The 21,860-nt window shown below is 34.0% G+C and overlaps 1 protein-coding gene across 2 annotated transcripts in view; it reads left to right on the top strand.

Annotated features, from left to right (window-relative positions):
• LOC145297673 (uncharacterized) overlaps positions 1-21,860 on the top strand; it is a 201,274-nt gene that overhangs the window by 136,733 nt on the left and 42,681 nt on the right. For both annotated transcript variants that reach the window (XM_080143855.1, XM_080143856.1), the window contains one exon: positions 3,656-4,307. In XM_080143855.1, coding sequence (XP_079999981.1) covers positions 3,656-4,307 — 652 coding nt within the window. The remainder of the gene's footprint in view (positions 1-3,655; positions 4,308-21,860) is intronic.

Genomic DNA, 21,860 nt, shown 5'->3' on the forward strand with positions numbered 1-21,860 from the left:
CAGTATAAAATAAAAGCTATTGTAGATTATCATTATTCACATCTTTCAGTATAAAATAAAAGCTATTGTAGATTATCATTATTCACATCTTTCAGTATAAAATAAAAGCTATTGTTGATTATCATTGTTCACTTCTTTCAGTATAAAATAAAAGCTATTGTAGATTATCATTATTCAATACTTTCAGTATAAAATAAAAGCTATTGTAGATTATCATTATTCACATCTTTCAGTATAAAATAAAAGCTATTGTAGATTATCATTATTCACATCGGTCAGTATAAAATAAAAGCTATTGTAGATTATCATTATTCACATCTGTCAGTATAAAATAAAAGCTATTGTAGATTATCATTGTTCAATACTTTCAGTATAAAATAAAAGCTATTGTAGATTATCATTATTAACATCTTTCAGTATAAAATAAAAGCTATTGTAGATTATCATTATGCACATCTTTCAGTATAAAATAAAAGCTATTGTAGATTATCATAATTCACTTCTTTCAGTATAAAATAAAAGCTATTGTAGATTATCATAATTCACTTCTTTCAGTATAAAATAAAAGCTATTGTAGATTATCATTATTAACATCTTTCAGTATAAAATAAAAGCTATTGTAGATTATCATTATTCACTTCTTTCAGTATAAAATAAAAGCTATTGTAGATTATCATTATTCACTTCTTTCAGTATAAAATAAAAGCTATTGTAGATTATCATTATTCACTTCTTTCAGTATAAAATAAAAGCTATTGTAGATTATCATTATTCACATCTTTCAGTATAAAATAAAAGCTATTGTTGATTATCATTGTTCACTTCTTTCAGTATAAAATAAAAGCTATTGTAGATTATCATTATTCACATCTTTCAGTATAAAATAAAAGCTATTGTAGATTATCATTATTCACATCTTTCAGTATAAAATAAAAGCTATTGTTGATTATCATTATTCACATCTGTCAGTATAAAATAAAAGCTATTGTTGATTATCATTATTCACATCTTTCAGTATAAAATAAAAGCTATTGTTGATTATCATTGTTCACTTCTTTCAGTATAAAATAAAAGCTATTGTAGATTATCATTATTCACATCTGTCAGTATAAAATAAAAGCTATTGTTGATTATCATTATTCACATCTTTCAGTATAAAATAAAAGCTATTGTTGATTATCATTGTTCACATCTGTCAGTATAAAATAAAAGCTATTGTAGATTATCATTATTCACATCTGTCAGTATAAAATAAAAGCTTTTGTAGATTATCATTGTTCAATACTTTCAGTATAAAATAAAAGCTATTGTAGATTATCATTATTAACATCTTTCAGTATAAAATAAAAGCTATTGTAGATTATCATTGTTCACTTCTTTCAGTATAAAATAAAAGCTATTGTAGATTATCATTGTTGACTTTCTCAGTATAAAATAAAAGCTATTGTAGATTATCATTATTCAATACTTTCAGTATAAAATAAAAGCTATTGTAGATTATCATTATGCACATCTTTCATTATAAAATAAAAGCTATTGTAGATTATCATTATTCACATCTTTCAGTATAAAATAAAAGCTATTGTAGATTATCATTATTCACATCTTTCAGTATAAAATAAAAGCTATTGTAGATTATCATTGTTGACTTCTTTCAGTATAAAATAAAAGCTATTGTAGATTATCATTGTTGACTTTTTCAGTATAAAATAAAAGCTATTGTAGATTATCATTATTCACATCTTTCAGTATAAAATAAAAGCTATTGTAGATTATCATTGTTGACTTCTTTCAGTATAAACTAAAAGCTATTGTAGATTTCATTGTTCACTTCTTTCAGTATAAAATGAAAGCTATTGTAGATTATCATTATTCACATCTTTCAGTATAAAATAAAAGCTATTGTAGATTATCATTATTCACTTGTTTCAGTATAAAATAAAAGCTATTGTAGATTATTATTATTCACATCTTTCAGTATAATATAAAAGCTATTGTAGATTATCATTATACAATTCTTTCAGTATAAAATAAAAGCTAATGTAGATTATCATTATTCACTTCTTTCAGTATAAAATAAAAGCTATTGTAGATTATCATTAGTCAATACTTCCAGTATAAAATAAAAGCTATTGTAGATTATCATTATTCAAGTCTTTCAGTATGAAATAAAAGCTATTGTAGATAATCATTTTTTACGTCTATTAGTATAAAATAAAAGCTATTGTAGATTATCATTATTCACTTCTTTCAGTATAAAATAAAAGCTATTGTAGATTATCATTATTCACATCTTTCAGTATAAAATAAAAGCTATTGTAGATTATTATTATTCAATACTTTCATTATAAAATAAAAGCTATTGTAGATTATCATTATTCACTTCTTTCAGTATAAAATAAAAGCTATTGTAGATTATCATTATTCAATACGTTCAGTATAAAATAAAAGCTATTGCAGATTATCATTATTCACGTCTTTCAGTATAAAATAAAAGCTATTGTAGATTATCATTATTCACGTCTTTCAGTATAAAATAAAAGCTATTGTAGATTATCATTATTCACGTCTTTCAGTATAAAATAAAAGCTATTGTAGATTATCATTATTCACGTCTTTCAGTATAAAATAAAAGCTATTGTAGATTATCATTATTCACATCTTTCAGTATAAAATAAAAGCTATTGTAGATTATCATTATTCACGTCTTTCAGTATAAAATAAAAGCTATTGTAGATTATCATTATTCACTTCTTTCAGTATGAAATAAAAGCTATTGTAGATTATCATTATTCACTTCTTTCAGTATAAAATAGAAGCTATTGTAGATTATCATTATTCAATATGTTCAGTATAAAATAAAAGCTATTGTAGATTATAATTGTGCAATACTTTCCTTATGAAATAAAACTTGATAAATCCGACAAGCAACTTAATCCCACCCCTGTACAGTAGAGATCCCTAGATGTAAGAAAGCCTTTTACTCTGATAGTTTCTTCCTCAGAACTGTAAGTCTGTGGAACTCCCTTCCGGGATACTGCTTTCCCAACTGTACTGATATGCAGAAGTTCAAGTCTAATATGAACAAACATCTTGCTACTCACCTTCCTTCATAATTGCCCCACAAATTGTTCCCGATAGTAACCCCTTACTTCAAAGTAGCACTTGCCTTGTTTGGGGTGAAGATTGAATAAAAAAAAAAAGAAAAATAGTTTCAGTATGAAATAAAAACTTGTAGATTATCATGCTTCACTACACTCTTCTTCAACAAAAAAAAAAGCTCATAATAAAAAGTTTTTTGGTTGCCTCCTAAAAGTCCAGAAATTCTGGATCATTTTATTAAATTTCATACATTTTGGAAGTGCATGTCTTGTCAAAATTTAACAATTGATCGCAATATTGACAATCAAATGGAGTTGAAATACAAAACCAATGCCAACCTTCTCTTAAATTAACAGAGTATTAGAATGTATATTTCCCCTTTTTTATTTTCTGTACATATAGAAGCGATTTGCATAGTCACTAAGTAACAAAAATAAACTGAATCATAATTTTTGTTTTGATATTTTTATCTCTCAATTCAAAATTGAAAGAAAAACACCATTTAAAAAATTATTTTATTTGTTTAATAACTTTTTTCTTTTAATTTTTCAAGTTAAGCGGTCTACATGATCAAGATGTGAGCGAACCAATTCAGAAGGAGAACAAATCCTCAAATTTGATCAAAGATGGAACTCCCCCAATATTAAAACCCCAGAAAATTAACCCTCAACCTAATAATGCACCAGATGTAATGAATCCGTCAAAATCCTCATCCCCCAAAGACAGTGCAATTTCTTCTTCTTCCTATGCTGTTACTACCACGACCTCCATCAACACGACCACAGCTGCTGCTGACTCTTCTAGCAGCCGCATCTCAAAGAAGCGTGAGGAGAAGATTAATAATGTCAATCGACTCAATTCTTCGGATTCGGATTTCAGTTTGCCTTCTCCATCCCCAGTTGCAGACTCTGCCGAGGAGTTGGACCTATCAGCTGTCGTCTTTCATACAACTCCTTTAAAAAGTGTCACGAGTACTACAAGTACTTTCACGTCGGCTGTTAATGGCAATGTAGACTCTGACACAGATTCAGAAAATGTCTCCACAACTTTAACCCAAGTGACACTCAGGACCAAAAGGCCATACCCAGTTGTCAAATCATTAAGCAAATTAGAGAAGGAAGAAAACAAGCCACAGGTTGATCAACTGGATAAACGGAAGACAAAGAGTAAAACTGTGCACGTTATCAAGAAACAGAAAGGATTGTGTAAGTACATTTTTCATATGTTTATACATGCACACATGCTCCGTACTGCTTTTTAAAAAAATTTTTAACTAATTAGATTGGAAATTAATTATATTTTTTTAGAGTTTTAATATTTTTTAAATTATTATTTTAGTTTTTTAGAAGATGCATGGAAGGGGTCACTTTCCTATTTATTTTTAATATAATCACCCACTTCCTCTTTAGCAAGCATTGACTATTTTTTTTTTTGTTTATATATATATATCTATAATATAAAGCTGAACATCTGTGTGTGTGTCTGGTCATGAATAGGTTCCTATATGGTTGACTATTATAGAAAACTGATCACATATAATGATAGAAGATGTATTGAGACACAGGAATGGGTATGTTTGATCTGGCATAATGATGATTCATTAAAATTGTGGGGTCTACGTTTGCGCCTGGTCCACAAAGTATGGAAATCAAAAATTTAAAAATTAAAAAAAAAAAACGTTTACAAGTGTTTTTGATATAGATGTACATAATAATACTTTGATAAGTATGTTTTAACTTAAATAGGGATGGTATAATAAAATTGTGGGGTCTGCATTCGCGCCTGGCCTCCATAAAATGGAAATAGGCACAAACTTTAATAAAGACTTTTCATATCTATCTGCATATACTTTGATAATTATGTTTCAGTTTGAAGAAATATGGTATAATAAAATTATGGTGTGTTCGTTCGCGCCTTACCTCTATAGAATGGAAATATGTCACAAAGTAACAAGGTTTTTTAATATAGATCCACAGAATATTGTGATAAGTGTTTCAGTGTGAACATGTATGGTATAATAAATTATGGGGTTTATCTATTTTATTTTTACTTTCATCATATTTTGCTTTGGTTTTGATACCCCCAAATTCAAAGCTATCTCTTTACAACCCTTCCTTTTCATAACCTATCATACTTTCATCAATCAGAGTCCATTTACTGTAGGCTGTTTTTGAACCCAGTCAATGACGGGTACTTTTGGTAGTATATATATATATTTTTTCCAATACTTTTTACAATTTGTGCCCATATTTTTGTTATTGAAATGTATACTTTAACGCATGTGATCATCTCTACTACCATTCTATAACATCATTTCCATGCACTTATATGCTACTTGGCATTGCCTGAAGTGAAGGATTTGCTTTTACTAATAATAATTGATTTCCACTGTTACACAAGGTAAATTTTTCTGTAAAAAACAAATCAACTAATCAAGGTAAAGCCCAACAATATGCAAGTCAACTTTTACCAAAAAATAATATATATAAGTAATCTTGTCTGTCTATCTCTCTGTATGAGGAACAGTCTCTATCAAACTCAGTCAATTTTTGGTCTACAGACTTGAAACTTGATTTGCCAGCCAAACCTGTGAAATGAATTTGATTTGGTTTTTAGCCGGTAAAAATAGCTGCTAAAAAATCCAAATTTAAAAACATTGGAATCCAAATTTAAAAACATTGGAACTTTGCAGGCATAAGTCAACTTCTATGCATGCACAAATATACATTTGAGCTACATGTTTTAGTTTCAATTCTAGCTAATGGTACCCAAGTCATTTTTTTTTTACTTTTGAAATTACTATAAATATTGGCTATAGTATGTATGCATAAATTAAAATATATTAAGTGTATTTTATGATCGGGTTGCGCCGAGTGGCCACTACTATATATCAAGTACAATATAATATTTACTAGAGACTTGGCTCTATAATAATAATACTAAATATAAAATCTACATAAATTCAAATATCATATTAAGCATGTAATGCAGTGGCCTATTCATTTGAATTAAACAAACTAATAAGTTCTTTCCTTCCTGAATAATTAAAGTATATATGCATGTAGATTAATTCCTGTTTTAGTCTCAAAAATATTAAGAATAAAGAAATATTTTTGTGTCTATTAAAAATGAAAGAAATTCCTTTATTTTTTATTAACTGGTTTACCTTACATTGCCCAGTGCCATAAATTAGCAATACATATGAAAAACTTAAAATATCTCAATAATGGCATACAATAATAATAATAATGGCATACTTCATGATCTAAGAATCTATTGAAATTTATTTTAAATCTGACTAAAAATCTAAAAAATAAAGAAGTTATAACTATTTTTGTGCCTTGTCTGGCTGAATATTTTTCCCTCATGCAATCACATTTTTTACACTACTTTTCCAGTAAAAATGTTATCTTTTTGCCATATAAGTGCATTGTAATGAAACCGAATATGCCAGTGAAAATTTGCTACAATACTTTAAAAATACCATGTGTCCATTTATAAAAAAGGAATGAAAGAATTCAAAGTTAAATCATTTTAAGTACAAGTAACTGAAATCTAATGTACTAGGTTTGTTTAAAAATAAATATATTGCAAGATATTTTTGGTATTATAGATTAATATCTGCTCCCTATGCCTCCCCAAAATATGAGATCTTATTGATTTTTTTTTTAAACAATTATGTTTGCAAAAAAAAAAAAAATATTTTAGAGGGAGGAATAAGTTTCACATAGAAGTTTAATGTAAAACAATGCTCTATGTCTATGCCATTCTAGTATTTCAAGGCAGTTAACCAATTTTCTTGTCCATGGAATATCTCCTGTGCCTTTATCTTTAAAAGTGAAGGTCTGTTTTTTGTTTTTTTTTCTTGGATTTCAGATTAATGATAGGGCTAAGGACAATTACATGTGAACACCCTGAAAACTTTGTAGAAAAATAAAAATGAAAATAATTATTTTAGAATTTAGAATTGAGGGATCAGTTTAACATATAAATTTAATGCAAAATTATATTTCCAGGCCATTCTAGTGTCTTTGTGTAGTAAACCAATTTTTTCCTTGTGAAATACAAGTCCTATTAGTTTTTTTGGTTATTTTTCAGGGAGAGGATCTCTCGTTTTTTGTTGTCTTTTTTTAGAAGCTTAAGAGTGCTTTTGTTGAAAGTGAAACTTGCCATTCGGACTTAAGTTTGTTGTTTCTTTGGGTTTTTTATTTTGTGATTTGAACTAATTTAGTGTTAGTAGTAGGATTAAGGTAGCATTACAAGCGTATTAGTGATGGGGCGATTCCAAAATTTTTCCCGATTCCTGATTCCGATTCTTTTAAAATTTATGCATATTTAATTAAAGATTTGTTTTGTTTTTGTTTTGTTTCTTTCGTAAATTTTGAAATTATTACATAAACCCCTGGGTAATGTCCACGTATATTTTTTCTCAAATGTTTGCTCTGTAATTGATTAAAAATTATAAGACAACAAAACATTTATTTTGATTTTAAAACAAAGCTATATTGTATCAGTTCGTATTTACTGTATAACATGCTACTTACATAAATAATTAAATAGTTGAAAATATTCGAAGATTGGTAGGCAAAATAAGAAAACGATGTAAGAACAACATATTTAACAACGCCACCTCTTGTTACGAACGAATTTCTAAATAATAATGTTACTATTTAGAAAAACATTTTTAGCATGAGATTGCGTGAGCTATCTGTGCCTTCTCTCTATGAATGAACTAAAATTTTATTTTAATCATAAAAATTTGGTAGGTTATTAAATTGATTTACTTTGCTATAAAAAATAAAACAAAAACAAAACGAAGTGAAAATGGTGATGATGATGACGACAACAACAACTTTGTAGATTAACACGCAGCTAAATCCCTATTCCAAAATGAAATATTACTTTTATAGATTACGTGTTAGAACATTTTTTTAAATTGACGGAAAGAAAAGCGATCATGGTACTTCTGCAGTTTATGTCCCTCATTAAAAACGAAAATTTCAAGAAACAATTATATTCTACGTACCCGTTATGGAATGAAGTTCTAAAAAAATTTCACTTAATTTCATCAAGTCATTTTGTTCTTACAGTTTGTTTTCAATCTCGGGAACATGGCATTGATTAGCATTGATTTTGGTCCCTAAGGATCAAAATCAATGCTAACGGCATAGTTTAGATTGACTGCTTCGAATGCCTCGAATGAATACTTTTAAGGATAAAAACAAAACTACTTTATGAAATTAAGTGAAATCATTCCATAACTGGTACGTAGAATATAATTGTTTTTTTTTTTTTTTTTTTGTTTTTTTTGTTTTTTGAAATTTTCGTTTTTTAATGGGGGACGTAAACTGCACAAGTACCACGATCATTTTAGAATTTAGAGTGTGAGATCAGTTTCAAATATAAATTTACGTAAAATGCTACCCTAATTCTTTATGGATGTTAACTAAATTGTTTCTCACTAAATTAAGTTCGATTTGCGACGTTGTAAAACCATGTGTAATCGCTTAAAAAGTAGACACCCCCCCCCCCTCCTCCAATAAGCGCACATAATTTAAAATTGGTAACACACTACAATGTTTTGGAAAAGCAGTTCATTTTACGTTAAATTTATTTGTGAAATTGACCCTCTATTTTAAATTCCTAATCGTTTTATATTTATTTATGTTTTTATAATATATATATATAATTATATGAGTGTTTATAGGCAATGTTTATATTTAATTTTTAAATAGTTATGTGAAAAATGGTACGAAGATGTAAATAATGTATTCTCGTGAAATTATCGTGTTTTTTATTCCGTTTTCATTTTTCGCCCATCGCAATTATAACTTTTTGTTGCGAAAAGAAAAGTTCAATTTTCCATTTTATAAACGACACAACCCTTTCCTACTACAAACCTTAAGTCTGATAATACAAAAAATAAAGAGTTGGATTCCCTATATTAAAAACCGACCTTAGGGGACGACAAGTAGATAGAATCACATGTAAACTAACTCACACACCCCAGACAAAATGAGATTCTATATTTTTAGGCGATTATGTGAACATATTAAAAACAAAAAAAAAAAAACAACTAATTTAAAATTTAGAGAGTGGGATCAGTTTAGTATATATGTTTAAAGTAAAATAGTCTTCATTTTCAGGCCATTATAAATTATTATGATTGTTCATTAAATTCTTTTACAACTTACCCTAAGTTAGACTGGTAAGTTCATAAAACCCACATATTATCACTTAAAAAATAACCTCCCACATACACAAATGCACAGAACTTACATATTATAGCAATCTTTGGTTAACTGTCCTTAAACGTTAGAATTACTTGGATATGGAGGCTCATTTTCTGTTAAATTTACCTGTAAAACAGACACTATAAATTCTTAAATTTATTATTTTTTTGCTTCTCGTCTGGTGGATGATTTTTCAGAATAAGAAAGGAAGAAAAGGGGGCGAAATAAATGAATACATAACAAATAAATGTTACGAAAAACAAACGAAGCTACATTTTCAACTACCTGGATAATTTTTTCTTTTCTTTTTTGCACTTTAACTTATTTTAAAGTGTTTTTTAACTTAAAATAATGGTAGTGTAAAGCCTATTGAGTTAAAACAAAATAAAAATGGCGATATTATTTAAGTCATATTCGAGCCTCGATAATAGCTCAGAAATCAGAAATCAAAGTACTGATAGAAACGTACCCAAGAAATGTCACTGTTCACCTGATGTTATGTGAGAACAAGAAAAAAGGTCGACATACGACTTTTAACTTTCGATAATGACTCAAAAATTAAAAATTAAACAATATACTAGTAGAAACCCACCCAATAAATGTTACCAAAGGCAAGATATATTTGACTTTTACAAAAACAAAAAAAAGAAAACAGTTCAAACTTTTGCATCACATTAAAATAAATATTAAACAAAAATAAAGTAAAAATATACTGGTAATTAATTTTCAAATCATGAAACACATTTTGAATATCTTTAAAATAGTTATTTAAAAATACACTTACATTTTATGTTGCCAAATTGTCGAAGCCAAATGGTATCAAAGATGTTAATTACCTCCAAATACTTTCAGTTAGTGGCCTTATATAGGGGAGTGAGATTGGTGGGCTCTAGAAGGCATTGGCGCCGCCGTAGGAATCCCTAAGTATAAACATAAATGATACCGGCAGAATCAAAGAAAATCACACGGAAGCATGACATTTCACGAGTTCATTTCAAATTCAATTCAAGGCCAATCCTTTTCACACCTTTCGCCATTCCTTGTCATATTTGCCAATGCCGGGTAAAAGAGCGGACAAAAACCTGGACAAAATCCAACACTATTATATTCTACTTTTGATTTAATTAGCAATAATGTTTGATATTATTTTTCTTGACAAAATATTTCTTTAAATTTAAACAATTTTTTCAATACATTGAAAATAAACTGCATTCTTCTAAAGGTTATCTAGCAAATTTTCACAAAGTTTCAAGTTCTATTTTGTTTATTTTACGCAGATAAAATAAATTTAGATCTTCTTTTAATGTTATCATGATCTATAGAAGTTAGTTTTACTAATAGTTTAAAAGGAATAAATATTTATCAACGGTTTCAGCAATGAAAAATTAACATAATAAAATATTAAAAGAACCGATTTTGGAATCGGAAATTAGGCACAAATTTTTTTTATACCGATTCCGATACCCTCAAAACTACCGATTTTCCAGATTTCGATTAATCGGTACAACACTAAAGCGTATGCTGTATTTTCGTGGACATCGGCAATATTAGATACGTAATGTGCTTCAACAAGTCATATCTTTTTTATTTGTGAGTCAATTTTTAAAAGAATTACATTGATGGAAAGAGAATAGAATAAGCATTCCAGTGATGTTAATTCTTTTATGCGTTCAATGTTTTTATGCTCCAAGTTAAAAATGAAAAAATGGTAAAAAAAATGACAACAAAAAGGGAAACTGTTTTTTCAATGTTTACATTTCATATGTTGCATTTGGATACACATGCGCAGGGTCAAATTTGATTGGATATAGAGGCTATATAAACAGAAGTTCATCTTTACTGGACTTTAATTTATATTTTTACGACCACAGGAAGCAAAGTTACGATCGAGCAAAGTTGACAAAGAATATTTCAAAATTGATAAGATAAATCTGTTTTCATATAGATAAAAAAATATGTTTCAGAATTATTTTCATATAAATATTTGATTGATTAATTGTGCAGAAATTTCTTTAAAATGTTATTTTTTTTATAGAAATTTCTTAATAGGGAAAACGGCTCACTATGTGCTAATGCACTGATCAGTGCTCAGCTGACTAAAGTCAGCACATTAACGAGTTTCGGTGGTATTCTCTTAAAAATAAAAAAATCTTTTTTTCTGCTTTCAAAATCAAAGCAGAAAAATCAGTTTCATTTTTTATTCTGAGTTTGTCAATTTAAAAAAAATTATTTTCAAACTTTTCAAATTTGATTTCCAAACAATACTATTTTGTTATGCAATGCACTAAAAACGTTAAAAAACAACAAAATGTACTAAGTACATGCATTTCTGTTATTGCATTTATAACTTCTTACTTAAGGTTGATTTGTGTTTTTTAGTGGTCAAAAAAAACAACAAAAAAACAAATATATAACAAATAAAAGGTGCTTGTGCACTTATGCTATCATGCTGAAATAATAACGTTATTATTTAGAAACCCATTCTTAACATGGGGAAGGTAGGGTGTTTTGTTAACTATTCTGTACTTAACAGTACTATTCTGTAAGAAAATATATCATGAAACTTGAATTTATTTTTAACTCATTATCAATACCATTTTTTCGAATCTGTAAAACAAACCCATTTTTTTTTCACTGAGAATATGTAAATAATAATAATAATTAGGCAGTTAGGTAAAGAATTTCATTGTGATGCATTTTGTAAATTTTTATGTTTCCACCTTAACATTTTTCTTTAAAATGACCACCTTCTAAGGTTTTAGGGTATGCTGAAAACGAATATCACATTTAAATTTTTCGCAAATAAGTAGTTTTCTGGATATTAAACAATGTCATTTCTTATGTTACTGCTGGTGGCCATCTTGGTACATGTGTTTGCGCATAGTTTCTCAGAGTTTTGTTTGCGCACTCGTGAGTACCAACCACCAGCGATAACATAAGAAATGACATTGCTTACTATCCAGAAAACTACTTATTTGCGAAAAATTTAAATGTGATATTTATTTTCAGCATACCCTAAAACCTATGAAAGTAATCATTTTAAATGTTAAGGTGGAAACAAGGTAATTAAAGCCTTCTTATATAAGAGAAAAATCCAGGTTGTCCTTGACAGTTGTACATCTAAACAATCTATATATATAAAAGGCAAAATGTGTGTGATCATTTTGTGTATGTCTTCAAAAGACTTCTTTCGCACGCGCTCCCGGGGTTGTTACTATCGCTTAAAACTGTGTATGTAGGTCCTATATCATAATATCTAGGAATTAGAAAAGCGCGTAGCGTATAGATTTATTTACGTCGATTTTTACAAAATTATTGCTATTTTGGCTTTTCGCGTGTTGATTGGGCTTTTTAGTATAAATATGTGAAATGACGTCTTCTCGGCATTGCGCTGGGAAAAACGTCCAGAAGCAATCAGCTTTGATCAGACACCCCTCCCCAACATCTGTTGGGGAAAGAAACAGTTAAATTTGGGTAAACAAACCCAAACGCTGTGTGACTTCTATTTGACCTTCTTAATTAGGTCAAATGGAAGCAGCAGAGTTAACTTTTATTGCGTACGCCTCTTTTTATAGTTAAATAACCTGCTTCACATTGTCTGTTGTCGCCGTGGATCAATGGTTAACGTAGCAGGTTTTTTTTTTTTCACACATTAATTTCCAACTCAAGGGTACGGGTTCGATTCTCATACTTACCTACCGAAACATTTATTTTATTATTTAACCCCCCCCCCCTCCCGGAGTTTTGATTTACCTAAAGACACCCGGGCATCGTCGGGTACCCCTCGCTAGTCTATATATATATAAAAGCGAAAATATGTGTATGTATGTATGTATGTATGTATGTCCTCTAAAAACTTTCGACAGACACAACAAAAATTCACGAACTTGGTATAATATTGAAGCTCCATACATCTTTCAGTAACGCATTCTGGCTAGCCGAACGGTTCATGTTTTTTTCACATTTTATTTTCAAACTTCGCCTCAGGGCTTCAGGTTCGATCCTACCAACTTACCAAAACTTTTTACCCCCTCCCCTGTTACTTTTTTATTTAAGAGCACACACACCTCGAAACACTAGTCTATATATATAAAAGCGAAAATGTATGTCTGCTAAAAACTTTCAACAGACGCAACGAAAATTCACAAACTCAGTATCACATCGAAGCTCCATCCTTTGCTCGAAAAATATCGAAAAATTGGCCAAAAACGTTAACTTTTTCACCCTGAAATCGACAGTTTTCAACAGGAGTGGTCAACAAAAACGGTCCTCTCATGGCAATGACCGATTCTACGCATGCGTCAGATGACATCGTGACCTGATTTACTTTAAATAGTTGAAAAACCAAACAAATTTCATGTACGTCGCGTTAGCTTAGTTGGTTAAGTCCTTGGTTCATTATCCAAACGTTTTGAGTTCGAATCGTGGTGTGAGATTGTTTTTTTTTTTTTGCGATTTTTTTTAAATTTAAATATTGAACCAGTGTTATTGAAGCCATTTTTCACGTAACGTTCGTTTTTCTGCTTTTTTTTTCTGCTTTTTTTTTTTGCTTTTTTTTTTTTTTTTTACTTCGCTTATTCTTAGCGACACCCAAAAACACTCGGGTACCCACCGATTTTTAAAATTTTAATATCAAAACAAGCTTATTTAAGCCATTTTTCACGTGTTCGTTTTTCTGTTTTCATCGTTCGTTTGCAGTTTTTTTTGTGTTTTTTTCCCCGCTTAAGTGTTAACGTTGTTTTCTTTTTTTACTTCGCTTATAACAAACAAACCTACGTCGTCGTCGTCGTAAAGCTCAACGACTTCCGGCCGCACACCTGACAATTTCGTTCTTAAATAAATTCAAACATCTTTCACTAACTCATTCTGGCTGGCCGATTTTATTTTCAAACTTTGCCTCAGGGCTTCGGGTTCGATCCTACCCCTCCCCACTCCACCCCCGTTCTTTTTTATTTAACACCACACACACCTACAAACACCCGGGCAATGCCGGGTACCCCCGCTAGTATGAAATAAATGCGGGGGAGCCCCGCTAGTATGATATAAATGCGGGGGACCTCTATTATTCCTAATATTCATAAATGGCCCCCCTGACAAAATTGTCTGTGAGATGGGTATATATACTGATGACACCACGCTCTATAACAGACACGACAGGAAAGCAAATGAATACATATCTAAAGAAATGGCAGAAACACTAGAGGATGACCTCCAATCTGTAGTGAAATAGGGACAAAAATGGATGGTCACATTCAATGCTGCCAAGACTAAACTTGTTTCCTTCAATAACTACAAAAAACCACCAATAGCAATGGCCAAAGACTCTTTATCTGAAAGTACAACTTTTAAACTCCTCAGCCTAACGTTCACAGGAAACATGAGTTGTAGAATAATCAAAAGAACTGTAGTAGTCATTAACACATAACAATAATAATAATAATAATAATAGCAGCAGCAACACTTACCAAGGGTCCAGCTTATGCACAAGACTGACACAAGATTGAGCTGGACTGAGGGCTTGTATTTATGTACAAGCATATCCAATCAGGTGATTCAGCCAATCATAATCCAAAGAATAGACTGGCCCATGTGTGCAAAATGGAATCTCCCATTGTGCCATAAATAGTTCCCCTCTTTCATGAGAGGTAACTTTAGTCTTTGCCAAGTTATCCACAACTTGAACGCTGACCGAAAGTCCACTACACAATCCAATATGGCGCTATGAACAGGATTCGAGACAGAAGATTGGGAAGACTATTTCCTCAAAGCAGGCATTGCTGCCGATTCCGCCAAGAGCTACGCTGCGACTTTTGTGAAGGAAAAACTGAGGAAAGAAAACCTTCAAATAATGGATCGAGCCATGCTAAGAGAATTGGGAATCACAACAATGGGAGAAGCTCTGTCTATCCTTCGACAAGCCAAGGAGCCCACTACCCAGACCACCTATGCTAAGGCACCAGCTGCCAGGCCTCCCCAACTTCATCTCGAAATGACCCCTCAACAATTCAGAAAATTTCGGATTGATTTGGAAGTATTCACTAGAATAACGGACATGCCAACTTCTCAGGCCAATATCCAGTTATACAGTTGCGCTGATGAACCCGTCCAAAACGCAATCATAAATATATACCCTAAGTTCTTCACCACCAACCCAGACAAGCTGCTAGAGATGACAGAAGCATTAGTAACTCAAAAATCAAATCCCATTGTCCATCGGATGACATTTGCATCTATATCACAGCATGAAGATGAACCCATCCAACAATACCTTGTTCGTCTTAGGTCCACGGCCATAGACTGTAATTTCTCATGCCCCAACTGCGATCACGACCTGTCCGACATTTACATCAAGGACCAATTTATCAAAGGGATATTGAATGATACGCTTCAGACCGATCTACTGGCAAAAGCCGGGTTGCTAAGAACTCTCAACCAAAATATGCTGAGGCATTTGAGTTTGCACTACGGGACCAAACCGCAATGACTGATACCTCAGACATAGCTACGGTCCGGATGTCAATATATCGCAGGCAAAAAAAAAAAGTGCTGTATGGACTAGCAGAGGCAATATTCGCACTAGCTCTACTGCTACTCACAACGATAACATTGCTGATAAAGAACCCCGTCAAACCTGCATATGTTGCGGTAGTCACCAACACGGTACTCCAAGGACAAGTGCCCGCCATTTAACGTGTCTGGCATGGAATCAAATGTGCAACACTTGTGGGAAACTTAACCATTTCTCAGCAGTGTGCCGGACAAAGAAATATCGCCCGGCAGTGATAAAAAGTTTTGAAGACCAAGAAGCTCCTATGAATACACTCATGGCCCATATCACATTCGATCAAATGAGGGGCACCATTATGACTACAGAAGGTGATCTGTTAACTGAAATAAATGTATCAGTAATCCCATTCTCACCAAAACCAGATCCCAGACAAGCTGTTAATATCCCTAGGAGTCGTAGTACAACGCTAAAGGTTTTTCCCGACAGTGGTGCCGCCATTTGTCTTGGGGGACCAAAGCATTTAATCAAAATGGGCCTCACAGAGATTAGTTTTGTCCAATCAAGAAAGATCATACAAACAGTTGGAGGTTTCACACTCATGTGTCAGGGTTGGCTACCAGTTGAGTTTGTGGTCAGAGGGAAAACAACTAAACAAGCCCTCTACATATGCAAGGGCATACAACGGCTCTATTTCAGCAGAGCAGCCTGCATCGATGTGGGAATATTGCACAAACATTTTCCAAACCCTTTAGCAGACGAACATGAAGAGGTAGACACCGAGTCTAAAAAGTGTGTAGATCAATTGCCAAATCGCCCCAAAACCTCCCTTTTCCCGCAACAGAAGATAACATAGGCAAACTTAAGAGCTGGCTCCTAGAAAAGTTTGCCAAAATGACATTCAACAAAGATGGGATATTTCCAGCTATGTCCGGCCCAGCTGCCCACATTCACCTCAAAGAGGGAGCAATCCCTAAAGCCAGGCATAACCCAATTCCTGTACCCTTCTACTTCAAGGAACCAGTAAGACAAGCCTTTTGGAAGGATGTAGAAAAAGGTATCATAGCTCCAGTACCCGTGGGTATGCCTACTGATTGGTGCAGTACTATGGTAATAACTGCCAAAAAGAATGGTAATCCATGGAGAACAGTAGATTACCAACACCTTAACTCTCAATGCAAGCGAGAAACCCACCATACTGGGTCGCCATTCCAGTTGGCACTGCAAGTGCCACCTAGAACAAAGAAAACAGTCCTAGACGCTGTTGATGGATACCACTCGATTCTTTTAGACAAAGAATCTCAACCATTAACCACCTTCATAACTGAGTGGGGAAGATACATGTATCTTAGGATGCCTCAAGGATATGTCACATCTGGGGATGCTTACACTCGCAGATACGATGAGATAATAAAAGATATCCCACGCAAGGTGAAGATAGTAGACGATACCCTGCTATATGACTCTAGCATTGAGGGAGCGTTTTATCATACCTTCGATTTCCTGCTCCAATGTGCTAAGAATGGAATTGTGCTCAACGCCGACAAATTCCAATTCTGTCAGGATGTCGTACAATTAGGAGGCCTCCAGATAACTTCTTCAGGAGTGACCCCTTCTGAGTCCATGATACAATCGATACAGGATTTTCCAGTCCCAAGGACAATTTTTTTTTTTTTTTTACATAAACGTCACCACATATCAAGGCCGATAGGCCACTCAAGGATAAGGGTTAAAGAGTGTAGAGTAGTCAAAAGGACAATATAGTAATCGATAGTAATGGAAGTTCGGTAAATTTGTTAACTTAAGTGGAACGGCTCATCAGAAATTTGTTCACGTTGGACTTGAAGACAACCATATTATAGAAAGCTGGAAAGCAGGAAAACGGAAGACAATTCCACAGGCGTGCAGTTCTAAGAGAGAAGCTTTGATCATGGAATCTATGTTTAGGTTTAGGTACAGATAAAGAGTGGGGAAAATTATTGATAATGTTTTCAGCTAGTCTAGTGTTTCTTCTGAAAGTTTGGCGAGGGGGGGACCATAGATTGAAGCTCAGTTGAACACTTTCCATGAAAATAACGATAAAGCAGAGACAAACTCGCAACATCTCTTCTGTGAGACAGAGGTTGCAGCGAAGAGAAAAGGACATCTCCCACTAGGCCTCGAAGTCTATTTTGAATCCTATCAAGGCAGGACAAATCTTTTCTAGCAGCTCCTGCCCATATGTGGCAACAGTACTCCATCCTTGGACGTATCTGGCTCTTATATAGATAGAGAATTGCATCAGCAGTGAGATATCTACTGGATCGATAGAAGGATCCGACCATTTTTCCAGCGGCCTTGGCAACAGATTTGATGTACGTATTCCATTTAAGATCAGGAGTAAAGGTCAAGCCCAGAAGCCTGTCAAAACTTGAGGCCTTCCCAAGACGAGAGCCATTCATTTTAATTGATTCCAGATGGGGATCAGAACATTGATGTTGTAAAGATAGAAGCTTGGTTTTAGATGCATTAAAAGTAACCAGCCACTCCTTTCCCCATTGTACAACGTGATCAAGATCAGAGGAGAGAGAATCGGAGAGAACTTGGTCGCTTACTGTCTTAGATGTGCTACCATAGATGGTAGTGTCATCAGCAAAAATGTCTACGAATGATGTAAGGATGTGATTTGGAAGATCATTAATGTAGATCAGGAAAAGAGTTGGGCCCAGGATCGACCCCTGAGGGACTCCAGCATTTATACTGTGAGCTTCTGATTTTCGCCCATCAACTACTACTCTTATGAACCTATCAGAGAGAAATGATTTAATAATTGAGAAGACATTTCCAGCTATGGTATAGCTGGAGATCTTGTGAAGTAAACCTTTATGCCATACCCTATCAAAGGCCTTTGATATGTCAAGAGCAATTGCTCTAGAAAGGTTGCCTCTGTCGAGAGATTCGCTTATCCTATGAGATATAACTGTAAGCACACCTGCTGTAGATCTAGCAGAACGGAAACCATATTGAGTGTCACTAAGAAGGTTATTTTTGCTGAGATGGTTGATTACTTCTGTATTTAACACAGATTCCAGCAACTTACTCATGATGCACAGGAGACTTATTGGCCTGTACTGAGAGGGGGATGAACGATCACTTGAATTCTTAAATACAGGGCATACTGATGAGATTTTCCAGGGTGATGGGAAGCAATTCTCCTTAAAACAACGTTTAAACAGTTTTGTAAGTATGGGTGCTAGTTCTGGTTGAAGTTTTTTGAGTACTATAATTGGAATATCGTCAGGGCCGGTTGCTTTACTGGAATCAAGGTTTTTGACTAGCTTGGCAACATCACATACAGATATTTGTATATCACAGTGTGTTTTCTGATACAGGAGGAAATATTGGGGGTTGGCGGCCTTGGTCGCAAAGGGTAGAATTGGCTGCAAAGTTCTTGGCAAAGAGTTTGGCTTTGTCTGATGCTGATGAGATTAACTCAGGTCCATTGATGATAGTTGGGATGGAGCATATGCTTCTGTTCAAGATTCTGTTTGCAATTTGCCAAAACTGGTGGGAACCAAGCCGCTGCTCAGCTACTTTGGACTTGACGGACTGAGCATACAACTCTCTTGCGTTCTTTATTACTTTTTTACAATGGTTGCTGGCAGTCCTGAAAGCGGCTTTAGTTTCCATACATCTATTACGTTGGAAGCAGTGGAAAAAGTGATTTCTGTGCGCAATAGCAGCAGCACATTCTGGAGAAAACCATGGCTGGCTGTTAGGTTTTTTCTGGAACTTTTTCGAGGGTATGAAATTGTCTATATCTACAATTAACAATTCTGTCAGGTCTGATACTATAGACGACACATCCTTTTTAAACATGGAACGCAGAGGAAGATCCGATATAAATGTAGGGAAACTATCCCAGTCAGCCATAGTGTATCGATATACTGTAGGATGGAGAGGTACGTCTGAGGACTTATTACATTTCATTTTTATCTTAATTGATACAACTGAGTGGTCGGAAGATCCAAGAGGAGAAAGAACGGAAACTGAACATAGTTCAGGGCAAGTTGTGAGAAAAAGGTCTAGGAGACTTGCATACTGGCCGTCATTGTCGGGCACACGGGTGGGTTCGTGAACAATCTGAGTGAGGTCATAAGCAATGGAGAAATCATGACAGAATCTCCCCTCATCATCGGTCTTGTTTGAGTGGGTCAACCATTCCACATTGTGAACATTGAAGTCTCCACATACGTGAATGTTAGCTGAAGGATATGCTAATAGAACTTGGTCAATTTTCTCAGATATGCTTTTAAAGATAGTAACCCCGCTGTTATGGGGGCGATAGAGAGTAAATATAAATGCCGTAGTGTGAGCTAGTGCTACTCGGAAGCACATATAGGGTAAGTTAGGATCTTCTCTGGAGATGTCCCTACCACATGGAAAGCCATCTTTTATATAGGCACATATTCCATGACTATGGCGATCTTGGGGGTCAGTTTTGGAATTACTGACGCCAGATCATGGTTTGGGCTTGTCAACCAAGTAGCCTAGGCATATTCACTGGGTCCAGTTATGGTGCCATTTCGGGACCTCGTCAAACAAAACTCCAAATTTGCTTGGAATCAAAACCTTGAAGACGCATTCAAAGATTCCAAGCGAGTTATAATTCACCTAGTTCAGAAAGGGGTAGCAACATTTGACAAAGACAGAACAACTTCCCTTGCTCCAGATTGGAGCAAAGAAGGAATGGGCTTCCTACTCCTACAAAAACATTGCCAATGTACCATTGAAAAAGCCCCCAATCTGCTGTTCCGAAGGTTGGCATCTGATATATGCCGGCAGCAGATTTTGCACGGATGCTGAACGCAGATACGCACCAATAGAGGGTGAGGCAGCAGCAATAGCATGGGCATTGGAGAAATGCCGTATGTTCGTCATGGGTTCTCCAAACATCATAGTGGTCACAGACCATGAACCTCTGAAAGGGATATTTGGCGATCGTGATCTGAGCAAGATCCAAAACCCCCGGCTCTTTAGACTAAAGGAAAAGACCCTGAGATATAGATTTACCATACAGCATTGCCCCGGGAAGTGGCACAGAGGCCCTGATGCAGTCTCCCGCCACCCAGTGGCGATGGTGCAAGCCCTCCTCAATGTATTTCCAACAAAACCTTCTCAAATGGAGTCAAACAACATAAGCAACATAACAGAGTCAACAGCCTTAATAGCAACATTTACAGACAGCAGTAATATAGCCATGATATCACCAGACCTAATTCGTTCAGCAGGTCGTGGCGATCAACAATATAACAAATTAATAGACACAATACAGCAAGGCTTCCCAAAAACACGTAATCTCACTGCGCCCGAAGTCCGTGAGTATTGGGAGGTGAGGCACTGCCTTAGCACTGACAATGGTCTAGTATTGTTGGATCGAAGGATCATCATCCCCAAAACACAACGAAAAAAGGTCCTTCACAGCCAATCCTCTACAAGCCTCATCCTGAATGGGTGTCAGCGGCACAACACCGCGAGGAAATGCTCCACCACCGCAATGCAAAAATAGTAGAAAGATACAATAAATATACCCACAACCTTCCACCGTTACAAGCTGGTGACACCGTAGGCATCCAAAATCCAGTCAATCGCAGATGGAACACAACGGGCAAAATCATCAGTTCCCTACCAGATCAACAATACCGAATCAGGGTTAACGGATTCGGAAGGATCACACTTAGGAACCGCTGTTTTCTCAGAAAATGCGAACTCAAGCCTGCACCAACCCCAATACCAAGTGCAACACTAGGACCAACAATTCCCTCAAGCGATACTACATTATTGCATCTCCCACTGTCTCCCTGTAATAGCACATACACAGCAACCAAACCCCAACAACAAACTACATATATATCCCCACACTTTCGATCATCAAGGATTCCCAGAGCTCTTTCTAGGTTACTACCACACAACAAACTAGGCCTAAAAGAGAGATACACCTCTCATACAACCCAGCCTACTCGTGGGGGGGGGGGGGAGAT

This window comes from Euprymna scolopes, chromosome 18, assembly GCF_053919585.1.
Source record: "Euprymna scolopes isolate OS-2025 chromosome 18, ASM5391958v1, whole genome shotgun sequence".
NCBI classification, from domain to species: Eukaryota; Metazoa; Mollusca; class Cephalopoda; order Sepiida; family Sepiolidae; genus Euprymna; species Euprymna scolopes.